The 25508-nt window shown below is 39.6% G+C and overlaps 1 protein-coding gene across 1 annotated transcript in view; it reads left to right on the top strand.

The window, feature by feature from the left end:
• LOC139445896 (uncharacterized) overlaps positions 1–25508 on the top strand; it is a 58670-nt gene that overhangs the window by 27477 nt on the left and 5685 nt on the right. Inside the window, exons 2-3 of the mRNA XM_071227138.1 lie at positions 20905–21061; positions 24837–24985. Coding sequence (XP_071083239.1) covers positions 20905–21061; positions 24837–24985 — 306 coding nt within the window. The remainder of the gene's footprint in view (positions 1–20904; positions 21062–24836; positions 24986–25508) is intronic.

Consider the following 25508-nt stretch of genomic DNA (forward strand, 5'->3'; position numbering starts at 1 on the left):
GAATCCATTCGTGTTATTTATAACACCTATGATCTTTCTAACTGAGATTTATGACTCTGTTGTCTTGTGAATAATGAGAATTCAGTTGTGATGTACCAATGTTCGTGTTACTTTAGCGCTTCTAGCCTATGGGTATCAATCGATGGCCTCCTTACAGTGAGTGAGTGAGTATGGTTTTACGCAACTTTAATCAATATTCCAGCAATATCACGGCGGGGGCCACCAGAAATGGCTTCACGCATTGTACGCATCTGGAATCGAACCCGGGTCTTCAGCATGACCAGCGAACGCTGTAACCACTAGGTTATCCGACCGCCCTTCTTTACAGTTAATGCACAATGGAATCTGTTTCGGCAGACAATCTGAATATCGTCTCACGTTGACCTTAAAATTTTATTTTGATATTTACTCTTTGCAATCATGTCTATAAAACTTCAAACCTTTAGCATACTCCAATCTACCACTGGGACGAAACTTATGGTTTATTGCCAACAGCACAGTACTTCCTGTCCAGCAATCAGCAGCCAACCTATTAGTCAGTACATTTCATTGTCTATGTCCTCGTAACCGGATATTGAATAGTCACAATATTTAACAATATATTTCATTACATCCGAAAACGTATCCGTGCTGATCAATCATTATCTCGTTCCGTGCCATGGAGGCCAGCATCTGAGGTGAAATGGCGTTTAACGCCGCGTTCAAGACTAGTTCCCACACATGAATCTTGTAACGTCTTTTGGTATGACGCATCGAATTTTCGCTCTTCTGGCAGATGTGTTTTCAGTCACATCAAGTAGACGGCCTGGTACGATGCAGTAATTAAAATAGTCATTGAACAAGAAATTAAACAAACAAACAGACGAGCACATAATTATTCTGATGTTCGCTTCGCCACTCTCTCCTCTGATTAAAATGACATGCAGTAAGTTGCGTGATGGCAAGTGGACGTCGTGCACGCCAATGCCATCTGTGCAGACGATGTCGTACCGTCTGGGTATGTACTCTTATACTAATTGCTTGTTGCAACTGCTCCCTGGTTTGAGTGGCAGTTTGCAACCGCCATCGTTCTGACTAATCTCTCTTCGGCTGGAGTGTTTGCCCATGGGCGTCCAGGGCGTCCCTGGCGTCATCGGTCATCGACGTTATGTGTTAGTTGGTATCCGGCCCATAATCTGACTGAGAAACATGCAGCGATTAGGCAACAATAGTCTGACGTGTGCCCACCTGCAACATGCCTATTGCATGTAAACGTTCAGCACGGTGCAAACGTCGCGTGATCAATATTGTTGCTTCCTTCGTGATTAAAAGTGTTCAATAAAGTGTCTTTGAACGCTTTGTTCCAAGAAAACAATTTGCGTCTGGACACAACCGGGTCTGAGTGACAATGTTAAATCTGGCACACCAGCTCTTGCTCGTGCTTTCCGAGTTCACGTGCTTCATAACTGTCACAATGTTTTGTTTTGGAGCTTGATTTCTTCTGAAATATTCTTGAACATAAATCTCTTACTTTCATTTCCAGATATTGGTGTATTTTCCTGTAGTTTCATCTCAAATAAATTATTCCCTACTTTTTTGCATAATGTATTATGTAGTTTCGTAATACACTTTAATGTCTTTCATTGAAGCAGATTTTAGGTATTTCCGGTTTGAAGTGTTATTTCACTCGAGAGAGATATAGTTTTTATATTTTCAGATAAACACATTATTCCATCTTTAAGAACCTGATATACAGTATAGATTACCTTATGCGCCTTACTGATGACATAGCTACATAGTGTTTGCAATTAGGAACAATGCATGCACGATGATTTGTGTATCTTAGCTAAATAGTGACTATCAGTGCGTTGGAATTGTTTTATGCCATCTTCGGCAATACCCCAGCAATATTCCAGCAATATCACACAGGGCGATAGCAACAATGAGCTTCACATATTCTGAGGAGTGGAGCACGGGGTTTTAGGCCAACGTTCAAACCGAAAGGCTATCTCGCTACACTAGTGATGTGCAGCTATATACGAGAAGGTGTCATATAATTGGCTTTGACCTTCTTTAAAAGCTCGGCTTAATTAAGCCTCGTTCGATATGCCCCAAGTGTGTCCTTTGTACTCCAAGGCCTCGGTGGGAATCTACTAGATGTGTACTGGTCAACGTCAAAGAGCGCGGGTATATTCCCATGGATCAAGTGTGCTGTGGCTGAGCTGGAACATCCAATTGACGGAACCTGACAGGCCTTCATGGATAACGATGATTACCGTTCGTCCCAGGGCCCGCTGGGAGTATTGTGGTGCTTTACGAGAGCGACAATTACCTCCTTTGTCAACCGAATTTCGTGTCATGCAATTGAAATAGCGTCGGCATTAGTTCTGGTCCCATGTTGGTTTAATCATGCGGTAATTGTGGCCCCTCTCTGTGTATTGGTGCGACAACAGCATTTCTATTACTTTGTGCTGATTTCAAAGTGCTGTGGCGTGAAGTGCAAGATGTACGCTTGTTATTTGCAAATAAAAGCGAAACAAATACTAACAATAACCAGATGGAATCTCTGAAAAAAACATAACACATTGTACTATCCACTCACTGTTAAATAGGGAAGGTACTAGGTGTTCGCGAAAAGGTGAGTGTATCGCGTTCAAGATCCTTGCTGTTATATAGCGACGTGCACGTGTGTGTGTGTGTGCGTGTGCGTGTGCGTGTGCGTGTGCGTGTGCGTGTGTGTCCTCTTGTACTAGTCCGGAAAAAATCCTTATTTTATCCTCTAAATGCCGCGCTCCGGACAGACGCTCTACCACTAGACCACGGAGGCGGTCTCACACGAACATGTTGAATATATCGCACAAGTCAACACAGGTCATTGCAACGGACATAATTTTTGTCACTGATGCTTCAAATTTGGAAATTACCAAGATAATTTAATTGAAAGATGTATGGTGTACGTTGCCCGAGTGAATTGAAAGATGGATGCGTGTAAATTGCCATATGTTTGCATGTGAATTACAAAATATTTGCTTGTGTATTGCAGGATATAAGAGTATGAATTGAGAGAAGTATGCGCTTGGTTACTTGTTTTGTTATGTCTCGCGGTGATCACGCGGGCAAACCTCACAGGTTGAGCTCAAATGTGTTGTTAGTCAAAAGTGACAATGAATTCTGAAGGCATTTCAAATTGAGCAGGAAGATGTGAAACAATAATTTATTGCAGATAGTATTGACACTTTTTTTACCAACTGTAACATTTTAATGTTTTAATCAGTTGCAAGGAGAATTTTGTTTCATAAACACAGATTATGAGTCTTATTCAAGCTAGCCATCAACCATTCCATGATTTTCCTTCCAATTGGCATTACTATAAGAAAGCATATTTCGGTAATTTGCTAAACGTTTTTGAAGACAAAAGAGGCATTCGTGTGTTATGCCAACATGGCAACTCGATGTTCCATAACACACTGCTGAAGTGTTTTCACGGAAAGGTTAAAGAGAGTCGACAAAGGGAGGTTTTGAGACTTAAAATGGGGAAATAGTTTAAAAAGGGTAACTGATCGCGTCCGTTCATGTTAAAAGATGCACAATCATACCATTTGAAACATTAACGATACCTTCATCCTTAAGCGGAACTAGTTATAAGGGATGAAATATTTCGATTCTATGGGGAAAAGCTCGTCCAGTAATGACGTTGTGACATGCGCGGGTGTATGTGTAGGGGATTTGTTCAGACAATGATTAAGTGTTTCAGCCGAAAACAATAAAGTATCATTAACGCTTGAGAAAGGATTGTCTCTTGACATACAACAAGAGAAACAGCGTTGCCACACAGCCACCTATATCATCAGCATGATATGACTACGGTAGTTATGCGTCAGGACAATAATGTTGAGAGACCATGAACTATGTTTTGAGTTGAGTTAAGTTGAGGTGAGGTGAGGTGAGATGAAATGAAAACTTAGTGTTGTATCGTGCCAGCCCACTGAGATACCAAGCTGAATACTCCCCTTGAGACACAGTATACTGACTCCAAGCCGATCAGTCCTGGTTATGTCTGCTTAATGCCGAGCGCCAGGCAGGGTAACAACAAGTGCCACATTTTAACGTATTTTGGTATGACCACCAACCTTCCGCTCTACCGGAGGTAGTCCATTTTCAAAACCTTTTAAAATAATACATTAATGCAATATATAGCGAGTGTGTGAGGGTTTTCCCTGCTTTAAGGAATATTTCAGAGAAGAGGTGAACGCCAAAAAAGAATCAATCTCGTTTATCTACCGAAACAGATTCTACCGAAAAATGATGAAAATTATATGAATGGATCATCGTTTGTTTGTTTGTTTGATTGTTGTTTAACGCAACACTTAGCAATATTCCAGCTATATGACGGCGGTCTGTAAATAATCGTGTCTGAACCAGACAATCCAGTGATTGATATCATGAGCATCGATCCACGTAATTGAGATACGATGACATGATTCAACCATGTCAGCGAGCTTGACAAACCGATCCCGTTAGTCGCCTCTTACGACAAGCATCATAAGGGTTGCTGAAGACATATTCTGACCAGGATATTCACGACTAAGAAGTGGTTTTCAAAGAGGATTAAGTCTTTGACAGACATTTAGAAGTTGGAAGAACATGAATAAATGTACTTACGAAACATTCTCTTAGTATCTCTGAAACGTCGTGACAAAAAATAAAAGAAGTTTCTATCCATAAAAAGCCTCATGTTTTCAGGGAGTAATACGTATTTAATTATAAACTGAGGAGAAAAAGAAAGTATAGTGAGTCTGTTTTTTATGTCATTGAAAATTTAAAGAACTTTTGTTAAATGTCACTATGCCTATTTTACCATCACTCATTCCTGCAACAGTTTGTTAAAAGTAATCTATGGATGGGTATTTTTTGTAAAAAGAAATTGGTTCAGTGAAAACTTGGGTAAGAAATGAATTGTCTATCACATGACACCTGCCATGACGCCTAAAGGTTGTACATTTGTGCCGATAAAAGTTTATTTATCTTTATAGTTTAAATCAAAATATACTTTAAAAAGAAAACCGAGTAGAAGTATTGTTTGAGTGCTGACTAAGCCAGTACGGTTCATTTGTTTCAAAATAATATCGCTCATCTAAGATATTTTCATTTGCAAAACAAACACGTGATAAAATCACCTAAGAGGTATAGTTTCTTTTGCCACTCAGTTGACAAAGTCCTGTTACAGGCACAGTCACGAAACTTATTCGAAGCGTTCTTACAAATAAAAACGACAAAAATGAAAAATGCAGAGATCATTGGACTGTTCCGACTGTATCATTAGCATGAGACCAAGAATCTCTGATTTAAACATATTTATTGCAGAAAATCAAATGGATGAGGCACAAGGGACACACTGACGGGGCCTTCTCCTATATACATTTCATTACATTGTGATGTGTGAATAATGATATTGCAGAAAAAATGTACAGTGCATAGGAATTATATACAAATAATGAGAAAATATAATAACACACATATTCATATAAAAAACAGTATTACACACAAACACATATACCTACATACACTCAAACATACATATACATATATACATATGATGAAATTATATTTTTGGTATACAATGGTGCATTTGGGAACGTAGATTTGATATATTTATAAAACAACACAGTATTTAAACTAATAGACATTTTAAATTTATGTGAAGGGCGGGAAACATAGAATATAACTAAGCTGTGATAATTACATGGAATACTAATGTTTTACATCAAAATCAAAGTTGTAACGAATACCCAAACTAATAGAAAAAAAACAAAAACAAAATATAATATAAAAATATAACTAAGACTTTTTGGATTGAAACACTCATGTATTACATGTGCAAGTCACATGTAAAATCAAGATAATTTGAAAGTAGCTCGTGAAATATAATTCTTGTTATATTAAGATAAAATTTAGAATATGTTTTAAAATCTTTTTTTTTCTACATTAAATTGATGGACATATTTAAAAATCAACTTATTTTGTTCTTCGGATAAATTATTGTTACCACTAAGAATTGTTTCTAAATTTCCCTCTATTCCTAATGTTGATAAACAAAGATTGTCTTATTAAAGAATATTTGTTACATTCAAGAAAATAGTGAAAAGCATTTTCGCATGGGGAACGGCAAGGGCAAGAAATAGTGTCTGACAAATTAACCCAAAATACATCATCATTTAGATTGCTACATCTATGTCTAAGTCTTGTGTGTCTTCGATAGAAACTGATATTGACATATAATACATTTGTATCTTTTTGTATCTATTTCAATTTGTGAAAACTTCAAGTTTGAAGAAAAGCAAAGAATTACGTTTCTTATTGATTTTACTACTATGTGTACCAATATATGTTTTATTTTGTCATAAGTGCAGGTTTTATGAAAAAGAATATACGTCTTTTAAATTGTGTGTTGAAAAACGACCAATAAATGAATGAACAAGAATAACAACAACACTAAACATGATAATCATAATAATAACAAAATCTTTGTTATCTGTCACGATTTTTTGACAAAAAGTTATTCACAATTTTGCTTTTTGTCAAGTGTGCCAACAGCAATGCAATTGTTTTAAGTACAGCACTCTTCGAGCGAAACCTACTAACATTTGAGAAAAGGCTAAGTTGTCACAATCTGTTAGCACAAACATATAACCGCATCTTTCAGTGAAACCAGTAAGAAAACATTTGAAAAACCTGGAATGATGATGTAATAAAGATGCTCAAAATACCCTCATAAATTTATAAAGTTTGTGGAGAAACAACGAGGAGTTAATGGGTTTTGCAGAGGAAAAAACTACCTATATTTTAAACTTGTTGCCAGGGAAACGCAAAAGAAATATGTTTGGAAAACTGAACAGCAAATTAAAGGTAAAATTTAATCACTTGCCTGTAATCTTAAGGGTTCCTGACTGGCTAGTTTTCACGGAAACGGAAAACAAAATTAGAAAGGAACAAGCACACAAGCACACACGCACACAAACAAAACTTCTTGGAGAGCAAAAGGAGCTTATTCGGCATTTGTCTGATGTAAGTGTGCCACGGACATTTTGTAAAAAAGAAACAAATCTGGGTGGCGTTATTTGTTATTTCAACACAAATATGTGTGGCAGGGTATATTAAATATAATAAAGCTTGAATATATATATATATATATATATATATATATATATATACACACAGATTTGGTTACACTTTCCTTATATCATTTTGCAACTCTGAGTTTCACGCACCCATGGTATTGCGTACGATTATCAGGCATAATGAAACATGGTTTTTAGTTTGACCCTTTCTTTTTTTGCTCGGCTTGGGTGTTTACCATGGCGACATGTTTCATTATGCCTGATGATCGTACGCAATACCAGGGGTGCGTGAAACTCAGAGTTGCAAAATGATATAAGGAAAGTGTATCCAAATCTGTATTTATACTCTACTTTGTATTGAGCACTCTCTTCTGCAATTGGATCATACCTGTGTGTGTGTATATATATATATATATATAAGTATACTATATATAGTATTCATAAAAGAAATTTACAACACAGTCTTTTGCATGCTGTTGCATGTGTTTGTGATGGGCACCACCGGTGGGGCAGGATATGCTCATTTCTTCGCGAATACTTGATGTCATCACTATTGATCGTGCTATGTGTTTGATATAATTATGGAAAGGGTTTTGTCGCTTTTTTTAACTTTTAGCCTCCGCGGATATAAGCGAACTCATAACCCTCATTACAGGACGAATCAGTGTTGTGGTTTCATGTGTCCGGAACATGCGTGTAGGATGATGGGTTATATCATGTTTAAACATGGTCTGTGAATACCTGTTGCAATTGATATTTTGATTTCTTCCATAATATCACACTATTCCTTAAAAAGGACTTTAAATTATAAGTATAGCCGACAGAACGAGATGCGATATTCAATTACATGTTGAACATTTACATCAACCACGATGTTAACATTGCTTGGTGACGGCAAATGCTAAGACAGTAATATCAGCCACGATGTTTGTATTCAATGGAATATTGCTAGAGCCGCGTAAAACCGTACTTACTCACTCAATGCATAACTCTATCATTTTGACAGTACTTATATACATTCAGACACAGATGTAATTGCTGCAGTCAAAAACAAATAAATTGAATAATTTGTATCTTTGATGGAGCTACTCCGTTTATAACAATTTCCTTAATGGAATGGTTCTTTTTTCTTTCATGTTTTCATTTCCTATATAATAGATACAGAGATGTACATCGGCAGGTTGTGTATGCATATATATTCATACTTAGATACAGATTATAATATGGTAACACTTCGGCCCACCAGCAATTTAAAGAAATCAGTTTATACATTGTACCTTCATGACGATAGCACAAGTGCAGATCGAATTAACTCTCACTACCAACTTTCAAGTTCACAACTTGTTCTTTTCAGGAATGTTCATGCCTGTTACATCAGGTTACAAATAATACAGTATGGGTGGAAGTCACTGTCTTCTTTGAGGTTAACAGTATGTGTAAAAAGTTTCAGATTTAATAAACATCGATATGATTATGATATATATTAGGCTTAATGCTGATAAAGATGTCACATATCTAGCCCTTCATCCACACTCACTCACTCACTCTATTTCATATTACATATTTCTCCATTTTAATTTAGAATGTCATTGTTTGACTTCTTTCTTAAACCACGCTGTATAAAATATTGGTTTATCTGCTATCATACCATTACTGTTATACCACACAGACTGGCACATCAGCTCTGACACATCATTTACCTTTGTGTGTCATTTATCTAGGTATAATGACCAAGATGTTAAGAAGACATTCTTCCAGAAGAGATTTGAGACATATGGAACCATATACTTTGTAATGTAGACTAAATCTGAGAAATTTAATCTCTGTGTCTCTGGAATTTGTCCGCCCGGAGAGCGGAAGGTCCGGGGTTCGATCCCCGACCGCGTCATACCAAAAGACGTTAAAAGATGGTACTTGTTGTTACCCTGTCTGGCGCTCGGCATTAAGGGGCTAAAACAAAGACTGGTCGGCTCGGAGTCAGTATACTGTGTCTGAGTGGGGTATTCATGTTAAACTGCGGCATGGTATCTCAGTGGGCTAGCACTATAAATCGGCATCAGTCCGGACTAGTACAAGCAGCCACACACACACGTACATGCACGTCGCTATATAAGTGCAATAATCTTGGACGCGACGTTAAACCCCATTTCACCTCACCTCACCTCTGGAATTTGTAATGATGAATGTTTAAGCCCTTTGAAATATTATTGAATAACCTCCCGATCCATTGGCGTGTCTGTGCTGCAATAACATATTCACTACGGGTACTCTTATACCTCCATATGTAAGGGGAGAAGACATTGTATTTGTATTTCAACCTTATCAGGTTTTCCCCTCCAAACAAATCCAAAACATCTCCCTCAAGTTTCTGAATTTGATGAACTTAGTATGCAAGAGAAAAGATGAATTAGCGTTGGCAATAGTCAGGGATTTAAGTATTACATTTCGTCCCATTGGTGTTATAGTTGTCATGGATCATATAGTCTTTTGTGTTCAATTTCCTCCATAATTAGGTTCCACCATTTCTTCCAAATCTACATCAAAGTCTATTCCTAATGAAGTAAATCTTGTCTGTGACAAATCGAAATTCCGTTGAGTACGGAGTTTATATCGTGACCTTTATTAACCTATCCATATCAATTTTGTTTTCTCTGTGTTAACCTCTAAAGCGTATTCATTACTGCAGATAGACATTGTCCTGAGCTATCTAGTATTGCTGTAGTGTCAAACTAGGTCGTCACCTGCCCAACAAAACCGATGTTAATTCTTTTCTTTATCTTTTCATTTCTTATCAGTAGATGAATAATTTCAGCACATGTGATGAATATATATGGTGACACTTGGCCCCCTGAGAACGGCCTCTGGTAACACGAAAAGAAAAACCAGCAAATCCGTTTTCCAGAACACTAGATTCTATCTCATTTAAAAACAAGGAAATCCATATCTGTATACTTAGCATCAGAGTTAAAAAAAAACAACTTCCGCAAGTTTAGCGCGAATTGCATACAGAGTCAAAGGCCTTATCAAAGTCAACAGGAAGCAGTAGTCCCGGGATCTGATAACAATCTGTATAGTCCATTTGGTCATATGAGCCGAGTAAATTCCCCGTTATATCTGCTCGGGACAAACCCCTTTAGATCTGCATGGATTATTATAGGTAATATCTTCTTAAATCTGTTTGTAATTACAGGTGAAACAGATTTGTAAGAAGTATTAAGGAGTGAAATAGGTCGCCAAATTTGCAAAAGGTTTTTACGTTTGTTACTTAGTGGAAGGCATTCAAATGCCGGGTTCTTAATTCCTGATCAGACGGGTGACACGTGGGACAGGATACACCTTTTCGCGAACACCTGGTATCATTCCTATTTGATACTGATTCATAAACACATGCTCATGGTATTGTCGGAATCGTAATTCGATGATTAGTCTTAATTAGAGAAAAAAGAGTCCCCTAAGAAGACGTACAAGAATAAATGAGTGAATCTGCATAACACGAAAACATTTACGTTTACTATTTGAAAAGAAATATTCAAGAGACTCTATTCATCAACAGAAGAACCAAATTAAACCTATAACTCAAGACCGAATTTACCCCTTAAAACAGTTTCAATTGCATTTTCCCGAAACGAGTGATGGATGACTATTAAATGGCATTTATAGAACATGAAAGCAATATGATTATAGTTTTCTATATCTTAGGTTTTTAAGTATTCCCTCACCTCAATCGTGACACAGGTGGGGCATGATACGCTCACCTTTTCGCGAACAACTGGTATCTTCACTATTTGATAGTGATTCATAAACACATGCTCATGATAAAGTCGGAATCGTACCACAGCTTTTAATTATATTTTGGCAGATATATTCAAACATAAACCTTCAACAGCTAAAACAGATAGGCAATAATACCTCTCAGCCCACCAGCAACAATTCTCTTGTACAAACGACTCTTTTTTTGGCAGAGATTTCTTATGAATCTGGAAAGGGTTTTGTCGTTTTTATGTAAATGTTATTGGAAATAAACTAACTTCTAAATTCCCAAAGTCATTATCGTCCAGCTTTGTGGTTTCCAATCTCAGTTCGCCCTCATTAAGTTTCTGGGTACCGGTGTGAAGCACCATACCCGTGCTTGTTGTAAATGTCCAAGACCTGCATCACTTCGGGCCTTGCCCGCATTTCCAGCTGACACGCCGTGATATAACGGTCTTCTTGCCCTCTCACTCCCTCAACCACCCACCTGGCAACACACCCATCCATCCACCCAGATCCACCCACCCAACCAACCATGTATGCTTCGTGAATAATGATGTTATACATTGTTATATTTTGAAGCATTTTTACAACGACGTTTTCAGGAGGAATGTGATATTGATGTTAAACGTTGCTGGGGGAACCCAGAAATGGGTTACCCGACCTCTCCTTGTGCAATAGCATACGTGTGGACGGGACATTTTTGGCATCAGCTAGTCATTTGAATGGGGATGTCGTTAGCACGATGCAACAGTACTCTGCAACGTCAACGTCAACGTCAAAGACAGACACTGCTATTTTTCACAAGGCATGCATCTCAAAACTGTAGTGATGATTTCAGTTTGCAGTGATCTATCGCAGGATCCCGTGACCATATGCGTCTGAAATAGAGTATAGGGACACTAATTCTGGTATTGTAGTAGTGCAAGCATCATGACAATATAAACGATCAGAGAATCACTCATAAACAATGTGCTATGCCGAAACCATTCATCGCCGCATCTGCTTACAACCTTAAACTTCGTGTTGTGAAATGAGTGTCGTTAGAGATGTCGCAATCTCGGGCAATCTCGTGCCGTGTATCGTGTCCATTAGCAATACTCCACGTCCACCGTTTATTACAACCCGTGTATATTAAAACGTTCCTAACGAGCGAAAGCGAGTTAGATTCGTTTTGCAATACACGAGTTGTAATAAAACGGTATCAAACGGGGACTGGTTACTAATCTATATGTATCTCATTTTTGTCCTACAAAAAGAACATTAAGAGGGACTGATTTGTATTTAGAAAGACGGCACAGTTAAATCTTCATTAAAACTGAAGACGCGTCAAAGCTATCGTTTTCAAACCATATATTTTGCCTTTTTTGAGTAACCATAGTGATAAATCCGCTTCTAGGTGTGATTTCTTTCAAAGAATCAACGATTATTCAAAACTTTACTTCAGAAAAAAACTTCTTATATTCATCAAACTTTTGCAGGGATGAGACTAGTTGGTCTGTTGAACAGGAATACAAGGAACATATATGGACAACCTGCTTGATTAAGAATCACATTTATTATAATGAATGTATTAGTAACTCAATTAATGCTTTGCTTTTTGTTCTAGGCACAGCTGTATCATTTTGGTGGAACTCAATATCTCTTTGATTCATCACATTATCAATATTTTGCATTGCATTATGCACTTGTTGCAATGCATTATCAATGTTCTGCGTCGCATTGCCATTTTGTTGCATTTTACTATCAATTTGTTTCATCGCATTGTCACTTTGTTGCAAGCCATGATCAATCTGTTGCATTGTACTGCTAGGGCAGGGCAGGGCAGGCCAGGGCAGGGCAGGGCAGGGCAGGGCAGGACCCGCCTCACAGTTCCATTCATAAACATATACTAGTAATTGACGATGTTACAATAAATTCTACATCGCCCCCTTAACCAAACAATCAAAAACCGCGTGACACCCAGTATCTTTCTATAATCTTTGATCGTTCATTCCTCGTTCATGGTCATTCATGTAAATTGTGTGTGGCGGGTTCTACCTGTAGAGCAGGTCCTTTCGCGGGCCCCTAGTGGCATCACAGAGTTTCAGTGATCCATTCGTATTATTTTCACCAGTATTTTGCCTTTCGAGTTAAAGATGAAAAAAGGGGCGGTCGGGTAGCCTAGTGGTAAAAGCGTTCGCTCGTCACGACGAAGATCCGGGTTCGATTCCCGACATGGGCACAATGTGTGAAGCCCATTTGTGGTGTCCCCCGCCGTGATATTGCTGGAATATTGCTAAAAGTTGGAATATTGCTAAAAGCGGCGTAAAACCTCACTCACTCACTCACTCACTAAAGATGAAAAAAAGTATTCGTGTCAACAGACAGGCAGCGGGAAAAAAATTTTATACGAAGGAGTATCAGTCGTGGATGTTCATTTTGTAAAACGTTATCTGATTGGACTATCGATATGTGCAGAGGAAAGTGGGCTTGGTGTGGCAAGGGTGAACAAGACTTTGATAAAAAGGCTAGTGGACGCTCTTGCCTCGGGAAGATGGATGATTGCAAACGCATGACTTATGTCAATTACAGCAACTCATCTCACACCCGATGGACTTGGCGACACCACCAGTAATGATCTTTACGGTGCATACACTTGACAGCAGGTTCAAGATAGGTTCAACAAACAATTACACACTACAATCCTGAAGAAGAGCAAACAGTCTTAAGCATGCAAGGAAACGATTACCACAGAAACACTATGTGTCAGCTGAGAATGAAATCCCCCTGGCTGTTCGTAATCTTTGAAGGACATATATTCAGACCGAACGCGAAACAATTGCAATTAGACTTAAAGTTTCATATTGTGGCAAGGCATTTAGTTGTGTTTATAAACCAAAAATGTTTATTTGCATGGCCCACAACAGCGAAAAGGTTTGGAATATGACGACATGATTGTATACTCATGAAGAAAACAAATCTCGGGTAACCACAATTTGGTGGGAAGCAACATATTTTATGCGCATCTGAGTGAGTGAGTATGGTTTTACGCCGCTCTTAGCAACTTTCCAGTAATATGACGACGGGGGACACCAGAAATGGGCTTCACACATGGTACCCATCTGGGGAATCGAACCCGGGTCTTCTGTGTGATGGGCGAACGATCTAACCACACACACACACACACACACAAACACACACACACACACACACACACACACACACACACACACACACACACACACACACACACCGTGCCGTGCTGTTGGTACCGATACAAAAGTCTGTTGATGGTGGTCTGGGACACATCGAATACCCTTGCTGAAAGCGACTCCGTTGTGATGACTTCGCATTTAAACAAGTGATAACAGACGAGGTTTCAGCAATAAGTGGCGTTTTTTATGACAACAATGACAATAATTCTGTAACAAATGACATAATATTTATGCTTAAAATATCGGATGTCTTGCATACATGTTTATCACTCTCACCTATGCGTTTCTCAGTTTGAGGTTTATGCATGAAACTCAACTCATACTAGAATTTACTAATATGAATTTTTCTTCTGCCCTCGTAGGTATGGGGACTAACTAGAAAGAAAAAGTACTTGAAATTTGCAAAGAAAATGTGTTCTTTTGGAGTTTTGAGTATGTCTCAAACCCACAAACCATCCACATACCCCCTTTGAAATAAATATTGTTTTGTTCTTAGCTAGGTAGAAATGTCTGAAGCGACATAGAGTTACAGTTTTTATGCATAAGGTATAAAATTTTCCAAATCTGTTACTGAATGTATGATCTTAAATGTGAGTGAGTTGGGTGTAACTCCGCATTGAACAGTATTCCAGTAATATCACGGCGTGTCAGCTTAATGTTGGAGTGAGTAAGTGAGTTGGGTTTAACGCCGCTTTTAAAAATATTCCAGTTATATCACGGCGTGTCACTTTAATGTGTGAGGAATGCCGAAGTGATGCAGGTCTCAGACTTTTTCCACTTCGGTGAAACCCACGATCACGGGTATGGCGCGGACAAACCTAGAAACAGTTGGGATTCGAACCCAAAATGATAGGTTTTGCACAGCGAATTGCGGCGCCTTGGACGAGGGGGCCACACGCGCCAACTCAAACGTCTGTGAACAGGGAAAAGAAAACTACTTCTCACTGTGACAATGCAATCCTTGACATCCACAGACCTCAGACTGATAGAACCCAGGCTAATCATTCATGTCATACAATATAACGGAGATGCCTCCCTCGAAGTTATTGCTGTGAAAAGATAGTGTTTCGGGCATTTGTTCGGAGAAGTACGCGGGACTGTGCGCTGATTAGTACTGAACTTTATATATAGCATAGTGTTTGACGAGGTGTCATCTTGGTATCCTAGGGTATTACATTACTTCCCATTTATAACGCTTGTCTTCTTGAAGATGTGTGACGTGAGGTGACAGTGTCATATGACATACATTACAAACATAAAGGGTAAAGAGTGGGAGAGTGAATATTGTTTGACGCCGCAGTCAGCAATTTCCTAGCTATATGTAACCGATTCCAGCTCAGTTCACAAAGCGAGCTCAGCTTTACGACGATACTCCCATACCTTAACATAAACTTACGGTAGTCGTAGCGCTAAGATCGCTTTGTGCAGGTGAGCCCTGTCCTTCCGAACCCCTTTAATCCGCAAGTACAACAAGAAGAACTACTGGGGACCTATTCTTCCCGAAATTCCCACGGGGGAATGGGTTAAGGCGGTAATATGTCAAACGATATGTTCGTCCTTAATATGCATGATTCTATTTTTTGAGGCTGTCTCAGGTTTACACAAAAAACATCTTATAGCTACGACTGTCGTTAGCTACATGTTAAAGAATGGAGTTTTTGTGATCTTAGCGCTACGATTGTCGTAAGGTCTATGTTAAAGAATGAAGTTTTGTGATCTTAACGTTACGATAACCGGAAGTCAATGTTAAAGTGCGGAAGTCTTAGCGTTGTCCAAGTGGGCATTGGACTAATTTTGATTATATTCTCAATCACGGTTTTTGTAACCAGCTGTAGTACTCTTTTGCCAAAGATTGAATCTCTGATCCACAAACATAAGCCCTGTTACAGCTGTCTTAATAGTACGAGGGTAACGATAGCAGTAATGCTAATTTATAAGAGGCCTTGTATTTCGTTCCACAAAGTGATCTTAGCGCTAAGACGATGGTAGCGCACATATTTTCGACGGTCTCTTTGTGAAACTGTGCCCTGAGCTCCGTTTCACAAAGCTATAGTAGCGCTACGAATGTCGAAACTACCATAGTTAAACGCAGACAGTCGTAGCGCCGCGACTCTTGACCCTTGACAATTTTGTATATGAATAACGAAATAAGTCGTCAAAAGTCATACAGAATGATATGCACTGATTTAAAAAAAGGTGTTGTTGTTGTTTGTTGTTTAACGCCACACTCAGCAATATTCCAGCTATATGACTGCGGTCTGTAAATAATCGAGTCTCCACCAGACAATCCAGTGATTGACATCATGAGCATCGATCCACGCAATTGGGATACTACGACATGCATCAAACTAAGTCAGCGAGCCTGACCACCCGATCCCGTTAGTCGCCTCTTACGACAAGCATAATCGCCTTTTACGGCAAGACTGGGTTGCTGATGACCTATTTTTTTAGATCCACATATATTGAATCATGACCATATGACACATATGTTCTTGTCATCTAAGTAGCGAGTCAAAAACCTAGGATCATATGTTTCACTCCAAGATTCATACTAATCGTGGATCTTGGTTTGCCAATACCATACCACTTCCCGTGAACCATCGAATGACAAGGAAAGACGATGAGAATGAACAGGGATCCATACGTGTTCTTGCAAAGTGGCGGAAACATAACTCATTGCCCAATTTCCCTTGATTCCAACATTATCCCACATAGCGATTGCGTGATATGTCTCACTTACACCCACCTTGACGTCATGTCTCGTCTGGTGCAGTCAGGGAGTGGACGCGTTGACTGAATCAAGAAAGGAGCATAGCTGATGTGATTTATACCACACCCCGAACCCGCGCGTCTGACACGCGCCCCCGCCGTCTTCGTGATATACCAATTACCCTTAACGTTAATATGATTTGTCAGCAACGATGTAATTTATATTATCTCTGAGATGAGATTATAGATGGCGTTATCTCTTTAGCAAATATATGTATCCGGCGAGGTGAAATGTGGTTTAACGTCGCATTCAATACCAGTGCATTCAAATAGCGACGTGGACCAGGATCGGGTGGTCAGGCTCGCTGACTTGGTTGATGCATGTCATCGTATCCCAACTGCGTAGCTCGATGCTCATGATGTCATTCACAGGATTGTCTGGTCCAGACTCGATTAATTAGAGACCTCCGTCATATAGCTGGGATATTGCTGAGTGTTGCGTTAAACAACAAACAAACATCAAGTCTTTTAAAGTGTGTAACTGAGGGACTTATTTATATATCTTACCATGTTTCTATCCCTATTTCCTCTCACGGATAAAAACAACTACCACACTTGAAGTAATTGGGACCATGGAATTGATCTGCCTATGATGAAGAATCCATGATATTTATCTTAATTAACCCGGTTGGCAATACATCACGTTTACTGCCTCCCAACATTAAGGGGACACGGGTTGTACTGGGGGGTGAGTTGTCTCCCTTAGCCATGTCCGGTCTAGTTTGTCCAATGGTCGAGTTTGCAAATCCACGGTGCTATCTGATTAAGATCACCAGATTGTCACTTAATGCATGTTCTACTGATTTGAAGTGGCCATGTCAATCTAGGCGTCATTGATTCAATCATACATTCAATCATAAGGAACTTACATAAGCATAGTCGGTTGAGCAGCTGAACAGATGCAGCCAGCCACCAAAGGGACTGTACTAAGCATGACTAAGCATTTTACAATGATATTTGTATGTCTGGGATTTCGTGTTTCTAACGTCGGTGCTCGCGAAGTGTCTGGTCTCCACCACCTGAGACAACATCATCATCAACATCACCAGTCTCTAATCTCATTGACCTCGCATGTTGGGTGGTTAATGAATGATATTACAGAGAATATTATTACATAAACAAATAAGATAAATCCCATTTATAACCAATTTTTTTTATCAACAGCTAAAAATATACTTCTTATTTATACTTACATTGACTCTGCTTTCCTCTCCCAGTGGGGAGGAATACGTTAATAATTTCGCGAACACAGGCTCGTGATGTAGTCAGACCCCTCTAAAGGACTAGGCTTTTAGCAGAGATTTCTCTGAACAAAATTAGTTTCCCAAAATGTCCCCCAATATTTCAAATGTCTGGAATCACCAACAGTTTCATTTTGCTATTTCACCATCTCATCAATGTTGTTCAATTATAGGAACGTGTTGTCTAATGTGGACTTGGCATCTCATGACGTGAATTTCACTTCTTGTGACTGCCAAGACTCATCATACTGCAACCATCTTGTAGGTCATATCATCACAGGCGACTTCTCTATTGTTGACAATAACAATCTTCGTCAGTTATTCAAATATGGACCAAAATACCGTGAGCAGCCTCCTACCAACTGAGATGACAACTTTAAAATCAATATGGATCTGTTGAAGAATATGTAAATAAATAAAGCGACAAAACCCTTCCTGCATAAAGCAGAGTCGATTGTACTCCGACTATATCATGAACATGTGTTTATGAATTGTACAACTCCGACTATATCAAAGGATGTGTTTATGAATTGTACAACTCCGACTATATCATGAGCATGTGTTTATGAATTGTACAACTCCGACTATATCATGAGCATGTGTTTGTGAATTGTACAACTCCGACTATATCAAGAGCATGTGTTTATGAATTGTACATTTCCGACTATATCAAGAGCATGTGTTTGTGAATTGTACAACTCCGACTATATCATGAACATGTGTTTGTGAATTGTACAACTCCGACTATATCATGAACATGTGTTTATGAATTGTACAACTCCGACTATATCAAGAGCATGTGTTTATGAATATGGGCAAATGAGAAGAGGATCCCGTTGAATGTCTTCCAGAGTGGCTTAAATCAATGCGTGATGTTGTCTTCGATAGAATGCACAAACTGACAAAGAGGAAACAGAATTAGAATAAACCCATTCTGCCCCAGACAGCTTTCATCCAAAGTCTGGCTTCCCTACATGAAAAGTTTGTAGGTGTTCCCACTGACAAGTCCTCAAATAACATAACCATGATTATATGTAAGCATCGCTACATTTATTGTTTCATCAAAGAACTTAGTAGAAGTGGTATATCACATAATGCCACACATGAAGCCAGTACATTCACTTGTTCTGCCAAAGCAGTGGATCAATACTATCAACTAAAACCTGAAGACTGCACAAAGATAAATATAATTATTGCTTGGTCAAGCATATGTACAACTATACTCATAGTTTGTCTTAATCCTGACTACAATCAAGGAAGGGCTTCTCTCTATTCCTAGACATTATTGGAGACAAGTGGAATTAATACCATGGGGATTCTAAAAAAATTTAAGAATCCCAGAAAAAAACAAGTTCAGTTCTGTCAAAAAGTTTGACTTTTCAACACGACCATCCAACTTTACAAACTGACAGACTTCATTCCTTGATCCACGAGTCTTTTGTTACAAAACATGGTGACCATAGATATAGTTACAGATCTATCTTCCCAGGCTCACGTCAATTTGTAAGAAATGCTATCTGACGTTTACTGATAAAACAATATATAAAATGCTGGACTTCAATGATAACATCTATGTAGAATTTTGGGGAAAGTTATTGAGTCAAGAAGTGGGGTTCCCCAATGGGCACCAATCGTGCTCCCCTTCTTGCTGATCTGTTTTGTTCTTCATATAAATCGGAATTTCTGTTCCGATTGGCAAAATCAAAAGAAGGTAATCTTGCCAAGAAGTGTAACTGGAGCGTCAGGTATATCGATGATCTGGTATCATTCAATGACCATCAAATAGTCAATTCTCTTCCACCTGAACTAGAAGTATAGGAGACCAGCGAGACCGCATCATCTGTTTCATATTTAGATCTATAAATAAAGATCTATAAATAAAGATTCAGAATAACAAGACACTCTCGACAAGACTGTACGATAAGAGGGAAGTCGAGCAATATTCCAGCAGCTCCAGCCTTTGGTGTCGACATTTCACTAACGTTGAGCGTTATACGGCTCTTGCTCGGAGAGTTGTTTCAGCAAGGTTTCATCATTCAAAGCCTCAGTAAAACTTTCAAAAAGTTTTATGGTAGACATGTGAAGGACATTCCTTATTTGACGCATCAGTGACAAAAATGATGTTCGATGCAAATCCCTATGTTGACTTGTACCGTGTGTTTCCGTGGGTTTTTTTCCAGGTGAACAATTGACTTGCCTTTGCATGTGTTTGTGACGGGCACCACAAGTGGAGCAGGATACGCTCACATTTTCGCGATCAATTAGTAATGATACCCAGTGTTAACGAAAAGGTGAGCGTATCCGCCCCACCGGGGCAGACAATCCAATTTCGGAATCAAATATGTTGGCAAAAGTGTGATAGTGTACCTTAAAATAATATCAATGATTATTTAAAGATGAAAAACAGAGGGGGAAAAAGTAACTTTGGTCCACGATTTTGGACACCTCTTTGAAGAGTATTCTAGTTATATAACGGCGTGTCAGCTTAATGTGGGAGGGCAGACTAAAGTGATGTAGGTCTCAGACGTTTACCACTTCGGTGAAACCCACGAGCTCGGGTATGGAGCTGTCAAACCTGGAAACATAATAGGGGCGCAGTGGGATTCGAACCCACAATCATAGGTTTATAGTGCGCATTAGACGTCTGGGCCACTCGTGTCCTCTCAAAACCATGGAATAAAATAGAGGGCAAAACTTAGATTCGAACCCGCGACAAGCAGATCCTTGCAGCTAAGGGCCATAACTCTGCACGGCGAGCTATATCACCTAAGTGCATCGGGTGAAGGTTTACACAGACAGACGCGTGTATGTTTGATTACGTCCTTAAATGAACTTATGTTTGTATTGCAGTGGGTGTGGCCCTTATTACACACGTTATAGGAGGATGGGCGTGTCCTACAAATGCTGTAAACGACGTATTGATCTGTCTGTCAAACTTAACAAGCGGCATTCACGAAGAAGGAAAGAAGCTTGGCGAGGACTCCCATATAATTAAACATCACTGCAGGTACGTGTGCGCAGTTGTTTTTTTTAGGTCCAGTTTAATTATGAATGCTTTACGAAAAGGATACTGCAAAACCAATCGTTTCGTGTGCAATGCAATGTTGACGTACAAGATACGACACGCTAGATAAAGCTAATAATTGTACAAAGAGGATCAGTTACAATTCTTAGAATTTTTTTAATTTAAAAAAGACCATAGATACAATTTTAAAGTGAAAGATAAATATTTGATTGACTTCAGATTGTGTGAATGACGGAGAGTACTCCGTGAATGGCTGGTGCGATTTAGAAAGTGGTCAAATGTAACAAATCTTTCATTTGGGATAACAGTTTCTTAGTAAAGTTCAAATTCTTACAAGTCGTCCATAAAACTGAACTGCAGCAACGTCATACGTTCGCGTGAGGATGCTGCAGTCTTAACGATGAGGACGCCGATAGAGTTTTGATGCTACACATATGTTTCACGTCAGACGACGTGGCTCATAATCGTTTTATGGGGAGGTAAATCGTGATTAGGCAGAAGGATAGACGCGCGGTCTTTATAGGACAGTTTGTGATGGAGTGTGGTTGTTTCCGTAATCCTGTAGCTTAGACATATAGAGTCAAGGATGGTTAAACATTTGTCACTTACGTCAACGACTTGGCGTATCATGAGGTGAGGTGACGTGACACCGAATCGGAGTATCTCAGTGGGCTTGCAGTATAACATCAGCATTTCGATATGCAGCCTCCTCCTCCTCCCCCCCCCCATCCCCCCACCCCCCACCCCCCCATTCCCCCCACTAACAACGGGAGGTAACTCCGGTACTACAAACGACACATTCATTTTGACAGGTTAATCGGTTTGGTCTTCAGCAACCCACTATGCGTGCCGGTTTAGAGGCGACTCTGCTTGCCGTAATAGGCGACTATGCTTGACAATGCCTTCCGTAAGAGGTGACTGTGCTTTCCGTAAGAGGCGACTATGCTTGCCGTAAGAGGCGACCATGCTTGACTATGCTTGCCGTAAGAGGCGACTATGCTTGTCGTAAGAGGCGACTATGCTTGACTATGCTTGCCGTAAGAGGCGACTATGCTTGACAATGCCTCCCGTAAGAGGCGATTATGTTTGTCGTAACGGGCGACTATGCTTGACTATGCTTGCCGTAAGAGGCGACTATGCTTGTCGTAAGGGGCGACTATGCTTGCCGTAATGAGCGACTATGCTTGCCGTAATGGGCGACTATGCTTGACTATGCTTGTCGTAAGAGACGACTATGCTTGACTATGATTTCCATAAGAGGCGACTATGCTTGTCGTAAGAGGCGACTCTGCTTGCCGTAAGAGGCGACTATGCTTGTCGTAACAGGCGACTCTGCTTTCCGTAACAGGCGACTAACGGGATTAGGTGGTCAGACTTGCTCACCATGTTGATGTATGTCATCGTATCCCAACAGACCGATCCAGTTGTGGCCGATAGCTTCCTGCTTCCGTTCTATTTTAGGGGGTATAGTTAAGGGAAACAACCACCTTAATCGCCATGACGTCTCAGCCGGCGAAACTCGATTGCGCGATGAATTTGGCTCAGGATATTTTGGTACCAGTCGTTTGTCAAAAATATCTAAAGAGGGTTATATATATTCTGATTTGGGTTATATTCTAGTTGTCAAGTTATTTATGGTGAGTGAAAATGTTATGGTACATGTATATCTGTCATTGACGAAATCACCAATGCCGAGACGTAGAAGCGTGCGATACTTTGAACCACTCATGCCAATCAGAGAATACTATTTGTCAATGTATTAATCTAACATGTCAATCATATATATTCATGCAGGGTAATTAAAGTGTTTTTACTTTTCATCGTTATTGTATGGAAACCGTAAACAAAAGCACAAGCAAGTGGGACCCGTGAAGATCCTAGGTAGAGTAGGCCTTCAGCAACCCATGTTTGCCGTAAAAGGCGACTATGCTTGTCGTAAGAAGCGACTAACGGGATCGCTTGGTCATGCTCGCTGACTTGGTTGATTCATGTCATCGTATCCCAATTGCGTGTATCGATGCTCATGGTGTCAATCACTGGATTGTCTGGTCCAGACTCGATTATTTACAGACCGACGTCATACAGCTGGAACAAACAAACTTTGCTTTTACAAACTCTTTGTATCTTGAAATAAGTCTTACTTGTTATGATACAGGTAATCACTTTCAACACTATCTTTTAATAAATATGTTATATGAAAAGCACAATGTCCTAAAGCAAGAGCCAACAAGCTCTATACCATATGGATGTTGCACCATGAATCATTGAATCTTTGTTTATTAGTCCTGAATTTAAATAATATTATTCTGAGTTTGACATGGCATCAATCAAATAAGTGATTGGAATAATTATTTATTACTTTATAATTTATATCATTACTTTACCATATAAACTTAAGGAATCTGAGTTCTTAAAAAATATCTTGCTATCAATTCCGGTAAATTAATTAAAATAATTTATGAAATTAATTTACAGGTGTGTTATTTCACTGAACTGACTAAAATGAGGATCGGGTGGTCAGTTTGTGTTTATTTATTTGTTTGTGGTTTAACGCCGCGCTCAGCAGTATTCCAGCTATATGTAAATAATTGAGTCTGGACCAGACAATCCAGTAATTGACATCATGAGCATCGATCTACGAAACTAGGATACGATGACGCCTCTTAAGACAAACATAGTCGCTTCCTACAACAGGCATGGGTTGGACATTTCATGAAAAATGAAAGCAAATGCCACTTGAAGTTTACTGAGAAAACAATATGTGAAATGCTGGACTTCCTCATTGATAACATCTACGTAAAATTTGGAGGTAAGACATTTAGGTAAGAAGTAGGCATCCCCATGGGCACCAATTGTACTCCCCTTCTTGCGGATCTGTTTCTTTATGCATATGAATCGGAATTTTTGTTTGGATTGGCAAAGTCAAATCATTCTAAAAAAAACCTGTATGACAAGAGGGATGACCTCAACTTTCAAATAGTCAACTTTCCTTTCATGCCGAGCAATAATTATTCCAGGAGCTTCAGCCTTTGGAGTGTACAGTTAAAAACTTTTGAGATACAATCCAGCATGCTCTTTCTACCAAGATTTCAAAGAGCGTCATACGACTCTTGTTCAGAAGTTACGTGATCAAGGTTACATCATTCAAGACCTCAGTAAAACTTTCAAAAGGTTTTATGGTAGACATGTCTAGGACATTTCCAAATTTGACGCATCACTGACAAAAATGATGTCCGACGCAATTCCCTATGTTGACTTGTACCAATTGTTCCCGTGTTTTTTTCGATGAACAGTTGACTTGCCTTTGCATGTGTTTGTGACAAGTGCCACCGATGGGTCAGGCTACGCTCGCCTTTTCGCGAACACATGGTATCATCAGGTCTTTGAAAAGCCTTTCCTTACATGGTATCATACTATTTGATAGTGATTCATAAACACATGCTCATGATATAGTCGGAATCGCACAATGGACTCTGCTTTATGCAGAGATTTCTATTGGATATGGAAAGGCTTTTGTCGCTTTATTTCCTGAAGACCTATGCTAACTCGGATCATCACCAGTGCAATTTGACTTTAAGGCTATGCGTCATCATCATACCACGGATGTGTGGATTGTTGCTCTTGTTTTCCTCCCAGGTTTGCCTGGTCTGGACTTGAGGGTTTATAGCCTGTCCTGACAGGACAAGAGACCGCCTTAAAATCACAACCATTCTCTTGGGAAGTCCCTTATATCTAACTCTCTTACCGTCTGTTTCAGGACCGGGGAATTCAAGTCAGCTATTGTGTGTGTTGAGCGAATCTTCCATGACTGTCGCCATCGAAAGGATCTCCTCTTCCTGCTCAAGAAACTGGCTGACCCCGACAGCATCAGGAAGGCGTTCGGCGAACTATGTGCCAACCTTGACTGTACGTATGACAGCGACGCATAGCTGAGTGAGTGAGTGAGTGAGTCTGGTTTAACGCCGCAGTATTCCGATAATATCACGGCGTGTCAGCTTTATAATGTGGGAGGAAAGCCCGAAATGATTCAGGTCTCGGATTTTTACCACCTTGGTGAAACCCACGAGCACGGGTATGGTGTTGACAAACCAAGAAACATAATTGAGGCAAACCGGGATTCGAACCCTAAATCAAAGATTTCTCGAGTGTCCAAGGTACGTAAGTCTCCACAGCGAATTGAGGCGCCTTAGACGACTGGACCCCGTACCCCTAATTACCTTTGAAATATTAATGTCTGTGTATGAGATAAACACACGTTGTGAAGTAGGTTGTCGACCAGCCTGTGAATATGGTGTGATGTGCCTAATGTGAGTGCCTTTGTACCATGAGTCGCTAGGCGGTAGGCGATGGGTACATTGTCTCATTCACCTGGTTCATCACACGATATACCCCGAGGGACCGGTTGACAACGAATGTACCTTACCGGCAT

The sequence above is a fragment of the Haliotis cracherodii genome, unplaced genomic scaffold (genome assembly GCF_022045235.1).
Source record: "Haliotis cracherodii isolate W230 unplaced genomic scaffold, xgHalCrac1.p SCAF_6, whole genome shotgun sequence".
Lineage (NCBI taxonomy): Eukaryota > Metazoa > Mollusca > Gastropoda > Lepetellida > Haliotidae > Haliotis > Haliotis cracherodii.